We start from the raw sequence: 15,640 nt of genomic DNA on the forward strand, positions 1-15,640 counted from the left end.
TCTCTTCCACGTTAATCTTCTACGTTAGTTAGCCAAAGTACTTGGAGTTTGGCCCATTCAAGATCCAGCCCACCTCCATATGCAGGCCCATTATAGATCCAAGAGTATTCATATACCTAATTTTTTTAATATATAAATATATATACTTTGAATGTCGCATATGTATTACCTCCTATTCTACCCCTAATCACCATCCCAAATCCAACTATATATTATTTATTAAGAGATATTATAGTCTTTTTCTCCTAACATTAATATATGCTAAACAAGCTAACGACAAATATTCTGAGGCGGAGCTAGTAAAAGATAAAATAAATAAGAACGCTGCTATACATACGACTCCAGCGTTCGACTGGCGTCCGACTCTGTTACGGTATCACTACGCATGTCAGATTCTATTACGGAGTGAGACTTTTGCCGTCTGTGCCTTTCCTTGTGGCCAGAGTCATACAGGTAGCCGGACAATAGGTCGTATGTATATCATTTTCGAATAAATAAAGCCTCAAATAGCCCAATAAGTAAGCAAACTATTTTTCTTGGGCTCCCACCTCATTAGGCACGGAGCAGGCGGCGGCCGGTGACTCGGGAGGCGGGCAGGCGGCAGGCGGCAGGCGGCGGCGGGCGCGCGCAGCTGCGGCGCTCCGAGCTCGCTGCTCGGGCTCTGGCGCAGGCGGCGGCGGCGCAGGCTGGCTGCAGGGAGGCCGGGACGAAGGCAGGCCGTGGAGGAACGGCGGCCGCAGCAGAAGTGCAAAACCCATCGGAGGGCCAGCGTCGCCGAGCCGGCAATGGCAGCGCGAGCCGCTCCGCCACCATGCCTCCACCACCCGTTCCCACCATCTCCACCCTCTCAGCGCTCCTCGCTGGCTGCGCCTCCCTCAGCACCGCCGCCGCGCTCCACGCCCACCTCCTCAAATCCTCCCGCCTCTTCCGGCCCGTCTTCCTTGCCAACTGCCTCGCAGCCGCCTACTGCCGCCTCGGCGCTGCCCCGTCCGCTGTCGCCGTGCTCCGCCACGCGCCGGAGCCCAACATATTCTCCCGCAATATCCTCCTCGGCGCCATGCTCAAGTCCCGCGATCTCCTGTCCGCGCGCAGGCTGTTCGACGAAATGCCTGACAGGGATGCCGTCGCCTACAACTCCATGATGTCAGGCTACATTGACGGTGGGCGCAACAATGAGGCGTTAAGCCTCGTTTGGACGATGTTGGAGGCAGGCGTCAGGCCTAGCGGCTTCACCTTCTCCATTATTTTGTCAGCTGTTCGGGTTGCTCGTCATGGGGTGCAGGTCCACGCAGCTGCTGTCCGCCACTGTTTTGCACATCAGAATTCTGTAGTCGGCAATGCACTCATCAATATGTATCGGCGTGTCGGCCTCTTGGAATATGCAGTGCAGGTGTTTTGGAGTATGAATGGACATGATATTGTTTCTTGGAATTCCGTCATGTCAGTGTACAGGGATGATGGCCAGAGACGTCAGGTTTTTGAGTGTTTCCGGATGATTAGGAGCCATGGATTATTTTTTGACGAGTGCAGTTTGTCCACAGTGCTCAGTGCATGCATAGATGCTGAGGATTCGTCTAAGGGTGACCAGTTGTTGACCCACTGTGTCAAAATGGGGCTCCTTAGAAATTCTCTCATTTGTAGTGCTGTTATTGGCCTATTATGTGCATCTGACAGACTTGCTGATGCTGTTTATCTTTTCAAAGGAATGGCAACATGGGACTCTGAAACGTGTAATGCAATGATATCAGGCTATGCTAGGAGTGGATTAATGGAGCAAGCTCTGGGTCTTTTCACGATGGCACTGCAAAATGGTATTCTTCCAACTGGGTTTACTTTTGCGAGCGTGCTGAGATGGAGTTCATGTTTTGGTTTGGTGGAACAAGGCACTCAAATTCATGCCCTGATTTTTAAACTTGGCCTTGAAGATGATTTAATCATTGCTACTGCGCTTGTTGACATGTACTGCAAATTAGCTTCCTTGAAACATGCCAAGAAAATCTTCAGCAGGGTTAGTTTCAAGGATTTGGTATTGTGGAATACAATGATCATTGGTCTTTCACACAATGGGAGAGGTAAAGAAGCTCTTCAAGTGTTTCGGCAGATGTTGAAGTGTAATATCCAACCAGACAGGATTACACTTTCTGGTGTTTTATCTGCTTGTAGCTTTGAAGGTCTTGTAAATGAAGGAATAAAAATGGTTTCCCTATTTGAAGACAAATACCATATTGTTCCTGGTGTGGAGCACTACACATGTGTTGTTGACATGTTAAGCCGTGCAGGAATGCTTGGAGAGGCAGTAGATTTTGTAGAGAGCAAGTTGCAAAAATGTATTGTTGCTGCTTTATCCAATGTTCTTGAGGCCTCATTGATCAAAAGGGACTTTCGCATGGCAGAATTGATTGCAGAAAAGATGACGAAATTGAAGCCTCGATCCTCACTACCGTATGTTGTTCTGGCTCAATCTTATGGTGCCAGATGTAAGTGGGAAAGCATGGCCAGGATGTGGAGGTCAATGGAAGATCAGGGGTCAAAGGAAGTTCAGGAATGTAGTTGGATCTGTACCAAGAATCGAATCCATGTGTTTACTTCTGAACAAATATTGCATCATGGTAAAGAGGCTACATATGCAGTGTTAGATCTGTTGTTTTGGGACATGATGGAACACAGATATGCTCCTTGCTGTTTTGAATTTATATCACAAGAAGAGCCCAATAACAATGAGACATCAGCTTGTCATCATCAGCTGTTCTGTGATTATTCTCCATGAGGTATATGGATGAAAAACCTACATTTTTATTGAGATCATCTCTTATTTTCACCAATCTAAATTTAGGTTGATAAGTATTATTCTAACTTTATGGTGGCAGAGATAGAGATAGAGATAGAGAGAGAGAGAGAGAGAGATAGATAGATAGATAACTTTAGTAAATAAAATGTTATCGTACAAATCAAAACTACTTTTCTCACCATACCCTCAAATCTGAATCTATTTTTTTAGTTGATCTTAACCTAAATTTAACATGGCACATGGCTGGGTTTCTGGGAACAGAAGCTGGAATGATTTAAAACTCCGGGTGTGGCTTCAGTTTTGACGTTGGTTACTAAGCCATAGTCTACCCTATAATTCACCAACACATTCTTACATTCCTTATTCCTCATTGATCAGTCCGGATCGTCTCACTGAGATCAAACGCCTCTCGTTGCTCCCACCTCTCCATCTCGCAAACCAATGGATCCCTCTCCCCACGACTTCCCCTCTCTGCCCGAAATTTGACCTTCTATCCATATTAGCCGTCGCCCATGCCATCTCCTCCTCTCTCTCTCTCGCCGCCCGTCACTTCCCCCTCCCGCGCTGCCGCCATCACCAATCTGGAAGCGCTGCTGCTACCACCGGCGCCGCGGATCAAGCGATGCCTCGTCGCCGTTGGGTCAGGGGCGACATCGCCTCTCCGCCGTACTGTCAAGGGCGCCTCCTTGTCGCCCTAATCCCTCAGCCGCCGCCATCTCCGCCAACGAAAGATCGGTGCTTCGAGTGGCTGGCGGCCGCGCCCTAACCACCGTCCCTGTGCAACAACCACAGATCGCCACCTTGCCGTCTTCTAGGCGGCACATGTCAGGTTGACCACCTCCTCCCTCCCCCTTAGCCGTCGGCGCCGCCAATCTCGCCTCCTCTGATGGGTCATCCTCTCCTGATCTTCTCTCGGGGCAACTTAATTGAATAATGGGTACATGTGAATTGTGAACGTTGCTATCATGAAACAAAGGCTTTATGAAGCCAGGTGGCGGATCAAGCCAAACTGGACCGCATTAGAGGTACAAAGACATTCTCCCTTTTCTCATCTGAATCCTGAGATGAAATCAGTTCGAATTTCGGGGAGATTGCCAAATATGTCCTATTGCATCTGTCTAGATTATTGCATATCTGTGCGCAGTACGCATCTGTAGTATAGATTAAACTTTTGGTAGCATATATAAGTTGGATCTCATATGATTAAATGGTTAATCTGATATATAAGTATTCTGCTTTGGTTGCCTAACACCTTTTTATCCCTTCACAAAAATGCCTCTCAAGTCTTTGTTATGATTTGTATAAGATTGCAACTTGGATTTGAGACACTACTCTATGTAGCAATTTACATGGTGCACTTCATTATTTTTGTTTTGACTGGTGAAACCGGGCCTCACTAATTGAAGGAATAACATATAGCTCTGCTGTGCTTGTGGTCCCCCCCTGTTGGAGCAGGTCCGCCATGGATCTTGAGCCGTGCTCATTGAGGGGATGCAGTTAGTGATGGAGTTAGAACAGGACTTAAAGGTAATAATCAAGTTAATCAGTGTCTTCCTTGCATTTTTCAATTAAACTGTAACTTCATTCACTGCAATTACATTCACGTTTTAAGCTTGGTTTTCTCATCATTTTTAATGAAGACTTAACTTGATTTTTGTGCAGCACTTTTTTTTGCAAGGAGAAGGGCAGTGGAAATCAGGGCAAGGAGAAAGGCAGTGGATTGTTCCATTTTGATTTCTCAAATTCCGACTTTATATTTCAGAAGAATAAACATTACTTCCTCTCTTTTTCTAAACAGGATCTCGCCATTCCTACCGTCGCACTACAAATTCAGGATGTTGCCAAGCCTCAGGTTGGAATGAATTGTAGCTGCCTCTGACTTCACTGAACCTTACGACATGTGGTCAGGTTCAATATCGCGCCTCCTCCCCTTTTCAGTTCCCATGCGCTATTGCCTAATGATTATCTAGATTCCCGTATGCACATTGCACGGTAGGCAATCGATGTAATGCTTACTCAGGGCAATTATATCATTGTAGCTATAGGTAATTAATGATATCATCTCCAGTGCAATTTGGTTCTCCTCGCCATAGAGTGGCTCCATTTTTCATACTGATAGACAGTGAATAGGTGAGCAGTGGAGTGCGGAATGCAAATATGACTCACTTGATTATCTAAAAAAAAAACTCTACAACCAATTCATGATGGTCGAACTGCTGAGTTGGTCACCGCTCTCCATTAGATCACCAACAGTAGTCAGATTGCTGAATCGCTGTGCTGAAATGAAAATTAAAAAAAATGATATTGTTGTTTTTAATATTTACTGGGCCATCTGAAATTTACAATCCTGAAGTTTACATTGTTATTGTCCCTTGTCGCTATAATTTGCTTCTTATATGAGTGCTTAAGTGAATTTATTACTAAACAGTACATTTAATTTCAGTGTAAAGTATCAATCTATAATTTTATTGGATTTTCGTTTCTAACAACTGAAGCTCATTTGATGATCAGTGGTTAAGCTCATGTGTTTTTTCCCCTCTAGGATTGAGTGATATGTGCTAATTGTTTGTTATATGCCATTTACACCAGTGAGTTAACAGATTTTTTGTATGATTAAAATTCAGGCCTTAAATTTAACCAGCTCTTGTCTGATGATCGGATGAAATTGGCGTGTGCCTTGTTTTTTCTTGATGGATGGACTTATCCCGTCCTGTAATCAGAGGATCAAATGATAAGTACATAAAAGGAGGCACAAATCACTTTTTTGTTCTCGATTACGTAGGAGATTTGCCCATCATTTTGTAGAGAGGAAGCATATATATCCTTTACTCAATCAGGTGGATCAGTGGCTCATGTTAGTAACTGGATTCTGATGGACAAATGAAAAGATCAGTGGCTGGATCAATAACAAAAGCAGTATATTCCAAGATGCAAAAAAGTTTTTCTTATTTCTTGAATTTTGTATCCATTTAAACCTTTTTAGGTCTTGATACTGTTTGTTCTCAATCCTTTTACACATAATTTGCATGAAAAAAACAGTGACTGACTATACTAATTTCTATCAGAAAGTGACGACTGTTGAGCTTGTTGCGTGCCATACATCAAAATGGGAAAATTGGGGGAAGCAGTAGACAAGTTGCTCTGCTGTGTATTAATGAACCAGTTAACAGTAGGCATGATGGAAAGATTCGGGAAATATGACGAGATGCTTGAACCGGGATAGCCCTCTGCCATGGGATAATTGGAACCTGTGCAGCTGTGCTACTGGTGAGCTCAGGATAAGGCATATGCAGCTATACGTACGTTGCGAGATAAAGGCAGAGGTACTATGACATATATTACTTCTCACAAGTTAAGAAGTACTATCTGTTTATCTTCTCCATGCATCACATTTGCTGATAAATGAGTAATATGAAGCACTTGCAAAAAGTGTGCTCTATCTGGCTTTATTACTATCATATAAAAAGTTAAAGAAAATGGTGATCATTTTAGAGATAAGGAATATATTCATGTGGGAATTTCAGTTTTTGGTAGACTATTTTAAAGACAAATAGTGACTCGTTCCATTGCTTGACATGAACAACTGACTGGTGTATGAATGATCAGCATTGTCAGTCATATTTTCTACCTATGTACCTGTTCCAATAGATGCAACTTGTGAAATCAAAATTTTCTTCCATGTTTACATGTTCCTCTATTGATTTTTTTTTCTGGATTGTAAGATACTACTACTAGATATTTTGTGTTTTCCCTTATGAGCTCCACCTCCACTTATGGCCAGTTTTTTTTTGAGGGAATGCCATTCGGCTAGCTTTATTGATCATTAAACATTGTTACATCGTTTGCCAAAGTGCTTAGAATATAACCAGGAGGTTCATCGACCCAAGTACACTTATGGCCAGTTACTTACACTTATTTTCCTCTATTTGTCTCAGAACAGATCAGTGTGTTATAAGTTTTAATTAAACTGAATTGGGGAGATTGTGTGAAGTGCAGGGAAGGGAACAGTATTCTCTTTATCGAAAATCTCTGTTGATCCTGAAGAATGGTGATATGTACGTTTGACTCGCGCTTATTTATTGGCATGGCTTTGAACAAGTGAAATTTGATCAAAGATTCAGTAGTGAGAATATGGGAGATATGCTATGAAGGGACGACATGCGAGTTATTTGTGTCCAATTCACACATGATTTTATCTATCTTGAACTTTTTTTGTCCGGATGTACAAATGTCCATTATGGAGGAAACCGTGTACTATTGCCTGCTCATAACATTCTTTACTGCTAGGTGAAACCTCTAGCATTACTGCGGGAGTTTAGTATGATAATAATAAGTAAAAATAATATGTAAAATAGCCTAAACAACATAAGCTTACGTAAGTTGATGTGGTTTATGATAATTTAAATATAAATAGTATATACAATGATGATTCAAATGTAAAAGTAAGGTGATGTGGCTTTATGAGAGAAGAAAAAATGAGATAGTTTTGACTATAGATTAATCATCTAAGGGCTAAAAACAAGAGAAAATTGACGTGATATGACTTAATGAGAAGAAAAGGAGAGAGATAATTTGGACTATAAATTAATCATCTAAAGACTAAAAGCAATTGATGTGATATGGCTTAATGAGAAAAGAGAAAAGTAAAATTAACTAAGGATAAACTATATAGGTATATAGGATATTATAGGGTAGATGATCATTTAACATGCTTGCATTTTAAAAGCTCTAAAATTTAATAATTATAAAAATATAGATAATATAGCATGCTTGCGATGTTTAAATGTAATAATTGTAGTGGATGATGATGTGGCATCTTTACATATTAAGCTTTAGAATTTAGTTGTAAGATAGGATTCACATGCCATTTGGCTCGCAACTATGTTGGATAGTTTTTCTTTTGTGCGACATTAGTTTGATGTGGACACTTACGATGTGAAGAAAAACATTTGTGGACTAAATTTCTTGTGCATCTATGGAATTATTACAATTTTGAAACATGTCATTTTCATTTCAAAATATAATCGTAGCGTTAGCACATGCATATTACTAGTAGTTATGAAGTTGAGTTATGTAGTTCTGTAATGTTGAGGTTTGTTTTTTAGTGAACAATTATGGTGTTAGTTATCAAGCCATCCTTTTTTGGTTTTGGCGAAACTTTTGTCCTAAGGTACTGTGTTTTATCCCTGCCTTGAGAGTTTTTTTTCCTTCATGCTGTTCAAATCCCTGTTATGATGCCTATAGAAAGTAAGTACTATAAATAGTAAGGAATGCCTATAGAAAGGAATAAGGAGCGGTAATGCAATAAGGAATTATTCATTTTAGGCACATGCGCCCATAATGTTCCATTTAATCTGAATCCTTAAGTCTGAACACTATGCCGGAACTTGGCAATTGCATACTGGATGCATCTTTGGATGTAGAGGCTGGATTAATATCAATTATTTAAAAACTTGGCAATAGCAGAATTTCATAGTTATGTGTCTGCATATAGAACAGGTTAAATAAAGGAACACACATATATAACTAATACCAAAGCCGCAAGGGTTCTTTTTCATAGGAATGGAAAGTCGAGTTTAGAGTGTTCTGAATGTTATGTGTAATTTAGAAGTGCTGCCAAAAAAAGAAAAGAAAAACTACATCTTTGTTTATCCAGGGTCAAACTGATCTGTAGAACTGTGTTGAGGCCATCCGGTCCAGGTGATGCATATCTCTTTATCCCTTTCAGTTTCTTCAGGATTTCATGTTCATCTTCGATAGATATAGTCGATCCATCTTTACTGACTTGTATCACTGAGTAGCAACTAGAATCTGTTCATCATTGAATCAGTCATCGCCAATCTGCAGTTACATGCCATGGACTCTTTTTCTGGCCATTGGAACAATTTTCTTTTGTTGCCCTTGTAACGCAGAAGTGCTTTTGATGGTGCAGTCTTCATCGAGCATTGATTCGCCTTTTCACTTGGTCACCCGTGGTGACTACTCTGCTGCCATGACCCCCTATCCGGCTATCCACTAAACTCACTCACCATGGGTGACAGAGACATTCAGTAGTAGATGAACAACACAAGATATGGGCCTTCCAGGTCAATAATCATTGAGAACGACAGGTAATTCAATAAAATCATATTGCAGTTCCGATTCAGTGAAATTTCATTACACTTTCATTTGTGTAGCAGTGTGTGTCATTTTGATTAAGGATTTTGAGGCAATGAGCCCATAGATCATAATATACATTCCCTAATGCTGATGGTGATTTGCCCTGACAAAAAATTGGAAACCCAGGTTTGTCACAACTTAGTTTGACCTGCCATGCAGACTATAGCTGATACCTGGTTGCTCATATGCCGAACACAATTCCAGTTGATTTACTTCTTGACCAACACATGTATTTAGATATAATTGATGTGTATAGCCATTTGTGAAAAAGGTTTCCGTTTTGTGTGCATCATTTAGAGAACATACCCTGTTCAAACCACACTGCACCTTTGGTTTGTTATATTTTTCCATTCATTTGCCAGATTTTTTTTGTTTCTGTTAATGAAGGCAAGAAACACATTTAGATAAGTTTGTTGTACTACTTACGAAAACCATAATCAACTTTTTTTATCAGTACATGCAGGAGATAAATATGAACTTGTTCCTTTAGATAATGGTATGTGTGACATGAGTTTAATATCTGGTGGATTCTTTCTTCCTAGCAGATGGACAGATTAAGAAAAAGGTACATTTTGAACTTCAGTATGTAAACTTCATACGCAGATGTGTCAAAATTCTCAAAGTACTTCATTGCACCAGTGGAGTTACATATTTTGACAGAGATTTCTAAACCTGCAATCATCAAATCTGAATGTGTAACAAAATCTAGGACGTGATGTAGCTGCTTCCAAGCATATCAGCAGAATCATGTTGAGGACATTTCAGGCTTCACTTTAAATTGCTCATGTCTCTGGTTTCTCTTAGGGACTTTTCATAGTTAAATCAATAAAAGAACTGCAAACAAAAAATTCCTGCATTTTTGTACTAATAAGAATCCTTGGTTGTCAATCTTCTGAAGCTGGAGCTGACACGTGTCAGTTTTAGGTGGAGGACGACCTCTGCAGGTGGGACCGGACTAGCAGTGAGAGGGAAATGGTGAGCCGGTGAGGATGGCCTGGAGTGGAGCAGTGAGTTTCTGTGCAGTGCAGGGTTTTTGGCTGACATGGGTTTGCCGTGGCCAATGTTCTGCCCAGCAGAAGGCAAGAAGGTCTTTAAGCTCGACTTTTTCAACACAGGTCCTCTGCGAATTTCTACAGGTGGCTACACAAGTTTAAAATTATGAAACTTCCATTGGCTTAGGAGTCACTAAGGAGCACTCATGATTTTTTCTAGAATTTTTAGAACACTACAGAAATCTGGGCAAAATTCTGAAGTCCTCAAAACCAACTTAGTTTTTTTAGGGAATCCTTCGAAAGGGCAGGGAGCCCCTGTGATGGTTAATTAACCAGGAGACCAGGACCTTTGATGGTACATGGTAGTTCATATCTCATAATTAACCATGTTTAGTTTGGTTGTACACACTTGCAGTGAAGTACTCCTACAATGATTCAAATGTGGACAATTGTAGAATTTGCCAGACTCTAGTATTCATTTATTGATTGATGTAATAACTTTGTGCTCTCTCCGTTCCATAATATAAGGGATTTTAGGTAAATGTGACATATCCTAGTAGTTGTGACATATCCTAGTACTACTAGACAAGTACTAGGATATGTCACATTTACCCAAAATCCCTTATATTTTAGGATGGAGGGAGTAGATACTAAATCACAAATGCCCTTCATCTTTTTATTTGAGACTTTTGCTGTAATATACTCCGTTCCCTAATATAGATTTTGACATTTTGCTTGCACCTTTTGACTATTCGTCTTATTCAAAAAATTTTGGAATCATTATTTATTTTATTTGTGACTTACTTTATTATCCATAGTATTTTAAGCACAATTTTTCGTTTTTTATATTTGCACAAATGTTTTGAATAAGACGAGTGGTCAAACAGTGCAAGCAAAATGTCAAAATCCCTTATATTAGCAGACGGAGAGGGAGGGAGTAGTATCTTTTGCTGTTATTTTCTGCCATCAGACATGTATGTGTGCTCCTTACCATTCTTAGTGACGTAGGTTGTACGTGCACCTTGACAAGTTTAGGTTACAATATGTGCCTTCGGACATTTGTTACCAAAAAGTCGTACAGTACTGTAGTTTTAGCTTGCATATGTGCCTTTGGAGTTTGGGCATAGGTTACGAAGAAGTCATACAGGACTGAGTTTTTCAGAAAGCGCGCGGCCGCGTTTTCAGAAAGCGCCTGCCGAAGCTTCTCACTTTTCATTCCCGACAGGGCAACTTCTCTCAGTTTGTTCTTGGGCCTGTTATTTAAAAAGGGCTGGTGAGCTGGACCCATTACATATTCCCATGTAATTGAGTATGCCAATAAAAACTAATACTGGTTCTCCATTCTTTTTTTCAAAAAAATAAATTTCAGATAACGCCATATTTTAGGTCGGGTTATAACTCGACTTTTGAATTATAACACCAGGTATTATGGTATTACCTAAAACCCCATCTCTGTACATATAGGGCATGCCTTTGATTAAAAATTTTATAATATAGGTCGTCCTTGCTCAAAAATATACAAGAAATTTTCGGCGATGGGTTAACCCTCATCAAAAAAGTTAGATTTAGGCGGTGAGCCTCAGCAAGCCACACCCTTAAGGGTCTCTTTGAATCGCAGGGTTGAAAAAATAGAGAAATAGGAAAAACACAGTATTCTGATAGAAATTGATAATTAGTTCACCGAAGTAGTAGGGCGCGACACGCGTGTACGTTGCGATAGATGTGGGTTGTTTTTGGTGTATGCGCATGCGTACTGCAGGCTTGTTTATCGGATGTGACGAGGTAACACAATCGTGGCAACGCGCCAACGTCCTCCGATCCTCCAGGTCACCAGGTGCACTGCACTGCACGGCGAACAACGGCTCGCGCGCTAGCTATCTCCCCAAAATGGCAATTTGGCAAATGCCCACCGCGCACCGCACGGACCGGACCGGACCGAGTCCATGTTGGCTCCACGTACGGAATCCAGCCAGGCGCCAGTTGGGCACCCGCCGCACGTGTCGCGCGCCCACGCACCCCCTCACGTGACCCCCGTACGCGCCGGGCCCCACCGCACGTGTCACTTGAACCTGTACTACGTACTATATATACTCCTCCCGAGCAGAGCAACCCGAAGCAGAGCCCACTGGTGTAGTGAGAGTCACCAAAAAGGCCAAAACACAACATCACCGTTGATCTCTGATGGAGTCCGACGCGTCGACCTCCCCGCGCCGGAGTGACAGCAGCGACTCTTCCACCTGCTCCGACGGCGATGACCTCCTGTCCTCGTCGTCCCCCAAGGGCACGGGGATACACCGCCTGCCGCCGCTGCCCTGCGCCACCGATGGCGCCATCGCGGCCCTGGTGGAGGAGCTCGAGTCGCCCGCGTCGTCGCTGGACGACCTGCGCCGCGCCGCCATGGAGCTCCGCCTGCTGGCCAAGCACAGCCCGGACAACCGCCTCCGCATCGTGGCCGCGGGGGCCCTGCCGCCGCTGGTGGCGCTGCTGTCCCGGCCGGACCCGCTGCTCCAGGAGCACGGCGTCACCGCGCTGCTCAACCTGTCGCTCCGCGAGGACAACAGGGGCGCCGTCGTGGACGCCGGCGCGGTCGGCCCGCTGGTGCGCGCGCTCAGGTCGGCCGCGTCCCCGGCGGCGCGCGAGAACGCGGCCTGCACGCTGCTCCGCCTGGCGCAGCTGGACGGGTCAGCGGCGGCGGCCATCGGGCGCGCGGGCGCCGTGCCGGTGCTGGTGTCGCTGCTGGAGTCGGGCGGGGCGCGGGGCAAGAAGGACGCGGCGACGGCGCTGTACGCGCTGTGCAGCGGGGCCCCGGAGGAGAACGGGCCCCGCGCGGTGGAGGCCGGGGCGGTGCGCGCGCTGCTGGAGCTGATGGGCGAGCCGGAGCGCGGGATGGTGGAGAAGGCGGCGTACGTGCTGCACGCGCTGGTGGGCACCGCGGAGGGGCGCGCGGCGGCCGTGGCGGAGGGCGGCGTCCCCGTGCTGGTGGAGATGGTGGAGGGCGGCACCCCCCGGCACAAGGAGATGGCCACGCTGTGCCTCCTCCACGTCTGCGAGGACAACGCCGCCTACCGCACCATGGTCGCGCGCGAGGGCGCCATCCCGCCGCTCGTCGCGCTCTCCCACTCATCCGACGCGCGACCAAAGCTCAGAGCCAAGGTACGTTACGTACTACGTACTCCATCATCAATTCGTCATGTCATGTGTGTTCGTTTCTCATGGAATGGTGGATTTTTTTTTTTTGGCAGGCAGAGGTGTTGGTCGGGTTGCTGCGGCAGCCGAGGAGCGGGAGCCTGTTGCGGGCGCGGCCGTCGGTGGCGGCTTCAAGGTTGCCGGCCGGTCTCTGTAATTAGGGGATGTTTGGTTAATGTATAGCCTTGTCATAACTAAGTTTAGGTTAGTTGAGGGATGGTGGCACTAGTGTGGCTTAGAAATAGTTGATCATAAGTGTGGCAAAATTAGCTTTAAATTTGAATTTGAGAGTATGGCATGTGGGTCCCAGGCTATAAAAGTGTGGCATGACATAATTGCTATAGCGAACCAAACACATACCTAAGAAATTGTGGTATAACTAAAGTGTAGCGTGGTAAAGTGTGGCAACCAACCAAACAGTCCCTTAGTACTAGCGTATAATATTTACTAGGTGTGTATTATGTAAATAGTATTACGAGTATCTCATTAGGCCATTCCAACCCTCCTTGTCATCCAGTGTCCATAGTATTAAATACATTACCACATAAGCAAAAATATAATGTGGCAATAGAGTTAATGAGAAGAGAGGTAAAAAGATGAAGAAATCATTTCTCATGTAAGAAACCATCTCTATACAATAACTAAGAATGAAAATTATAGGATAAGTGGATAAAAGGTAAGAATGAAAATTATAGGATAAGTGGATAAAAGAAGAGAGAAGAGAGATACTTGGATAGGAATTTAATTTGAAGATACCATCCATTATAGATTCTACATATAGTGTCAAGACATGGCAATGGATCATCTTATTCAAAAATTTCTCTTCATCCAATCATCTCACTTTCCATACCTAGACAACTCCCTTTCCATTCAAGACATGGCAATGGATCATCTTATTCAAAAATTTTTTGAATAAACTATCAACTCCCTCCGTCCCATAATATAACAGATTTTGATATTTTGCTTGAATTGTTTTGTTTGACCACTCGTCTTATTCAAAAATTTTGTGCAAAAATAAAAAACGAAAAGTTGTGCTTAAAATACTTTGGATAATAAAGTAAGTAAAAAAATAATTCTAAAATTTTTTTAATAAAATGAATGGTCAAACAGTGCAAGCAAAATATCAAAATATCTTATATTAGGGGATGGAGGGAGGGAGTACGAGATAATATTAGGATGGAAAAAGTACGAATTACCCCCCTCCCCTCCCCCCGAAGTATCGCGGTCGTCCGAATTACACCCCTGAACCACGAAACCGGACATTCTTCACCCCCAACTATGCAAACTGGACGAATTACCCCCCTCAACCCAATCCGCGGTGGTTTGGTCTACGTGGCAATACAGTCAGCAATTTATTTATTAAAAAATAGGTGGGCCCCACCTGTCAGTCTCTCTCTTCTATCTCTCACTCTCTCTCTCCTCCTTAGACGGCGACAATGGAGGCAGTGAGCCGCGGCGGAGGAGGCATCGGCGCGGCGGAGGAGGCCACGACGCGGCGAGGCGAGGCGGGGTGGCGGCGGCGGCGGCGGAGGAGGCACGGCGGCGAGGCGAGTGACGGGAGCGGAGGAGGCGGCGGCGGAGAGGCGAGCGGCGGGGGCGGAGGAGGCGGCGGCGAGGCAGGGCGGCGCAGGGGCAGGCACGAGCGGCGGCTGGGTGCCGAGCGGCGGCGGTGGGGGCGGAGGAGGCGAGGTGGCAGCGGCGGCGAGGCGGTTGGCGGGGGGACAACGTCGCCGCGAGGAGGTGAGCGCGGCGGGGGAGGAGGCGAGGCAGCAGCGGCGAGACGAGGAGGCGGCGCGAGACGAGAAGCCTCGCGGGTGGGAGAGGGGAGAGAAGACGCCGCCGCTCGGCACCCAGCCGCCGCACGCACCCGCCCCTGCGCCGCCCTGCCTCGCCGCTGCCGCCTCGCCTCCTCCGCTCCCGTCGCTCGCCTCGCTGCCGCGCCTCCTCCGCCGCCGCTGCCGCCGCCACCGCCTCGCCTCGCCGTGCCGCGGCCTCCTCCGCGCGCGCCGATGCCTCTGCTGTTGTCGCCGTCTGAAGGAGGAGAGAGAGAGTGAGAGATAGAAGAGAGAGACTAATAGGTGGGGCCCACCTATTTTTTAATAAATAAATTGCTGACTGGACTGCCACGTAGACCAAAACCACCACGGATTAGATTGAGGGGGGTAATTCGTCCGGTTTGTATAGTTGAGGGTGAAGAATGTCCGGTTGTATGGTTCAGGGGTGCAATTCGGACGACCACAATAATTCGAGAGGGTAATTTGTACTTTTTCCTATTAGGATCAACTAGTTACTCCATTGTCTCATTTTTCGAACCGAGCAGGACGTTGAATGGTGCTCTCCTTTTAAATCAAAACCGTGCCTTCCTATCTTGTCTGGAGATGAGAAATCATAGTTCACGTCAAAATTAAAAGTTTGTTTAAAATTGAAACGATGTGACGGAAAAGTTAGAAGTTTATATGTAGAAAATTTTTATGTGATAAAAAAGTTAAAATTTGAAGAAAAAAATTGAAACTAA

General features: G+C 44.6%; 2 protein-coding genes across 7 annotated transcripts; both read left to right on the plus strand.

Annotated features, from left to right (window-relative positions):
- Nucleotides 1–520: 520 nt before the first annotated feature.
- On the plus strand, nt 521–10,441 carry LOC4333188 (pentatricopeptide repeat-containing protein At1g43980, mitochondrial). Of its 6 annotated transcripts, XM_026024143.2 has the most exons (8): nt 521–2,768; nt 4,244–4,315; nt 4,451–4,500; nt 4,587–4,696; nt 5,854–6,111; nt 8,721–8,898; nt 9,402–9,512; nt 9,846–10,441. In XM_026024143.2, exon 1 carries the CDS (start codon nt 812–814, stop codon nt 2,765–2,767), a length of 1,956 nt encoding a protein of 651 aa, XP_025879928.1. In that variant the 5' UTR covers nt 521–811; the 3' UTR covers nt 2,768; nt 4,244–4,315; nt 4,451–4,500; nt 4,587–4,696; nt 5,854–6,111; nt 8,721–8,898; nt 9,402–9,512; nt 9,846–10,441. The 6 variants fall into 6 exon arrangements, with proteins under 6 accessions (XP_025879928.1, XP_066164879.1, XP_066164878.1 ...); XM_066308782.1 differs by lacking the exon at nt 9,402–9,512 and having other exon boundaries at nt 4,208–4,315; nt 4,587–4,691; nt 9,872–10,441; XM_066308781.1 differs by lacking the exon at nt 9,402–9,512 and having other exon boundaries at nt 5,413–6,111.
- Nucleotides 10,442–12,051: 1,610 nt separating this feature from the next.
- On the plus strand, nt 12,052–13,749 carry LOC4333189 (U-box domain-containing protein 4-like). Its single transcript, XM_015761011.3, has 2 exons — nt 12,052–13,092; nt 13,182–13,749. The coding sequence occupies exons 1-2, from the start codon at nt 12,121–12,123 to the stop codon at nt 13,284–13,286; spliced, it is 1,077 nt and encodes a 358-aa protein (XP_015616497.1). The 5' UTR covers nt 12,052–12,120; the 3' UTR covers nt 13,287–13,749.
- The last annotated feature ends 1,891 nt before the right edge of the window (nt 13,750–15,640 follow it).

The sequence above is a fragment of the Oryza sativa genome, chromosome 3, assembly GCF_034140825.1.
Source record: "Oryza sativa Japonica Group chromosome 3, ASM3414082v1".
Taxonomy (NCBI): Eukaryota; Viridiplantae; Streptophyta; class Magnoliopsida; order Poales; family Poaceae; genus Oryza; species Oryza sativa.

Bases quoted from the DNA above. Each gene is read 5' to 3' on its own strand.
- LOC4333188 (XM_066308782.1), top strand. From the start codon at position 812: ATGCCTCCACCACCCGTTCCCACCATCTCCACCCTCTCAGCGCTCCTC.
- LOC4333189 (XM_015761011.3), top strand. From the start codon at position 12,121: ATGGAGTCCGACGCGTCGACCTCCCCGCGCCGGAGTGACAGCAGCGAC. The intron at 13,093-13,181 runs GTACGTTACGTA...TTTTTTTGGCAG, and splicing joins GACCAAAGCTCAGAGCCAAG to GCAGAGGTGTTGGTCGGGTT.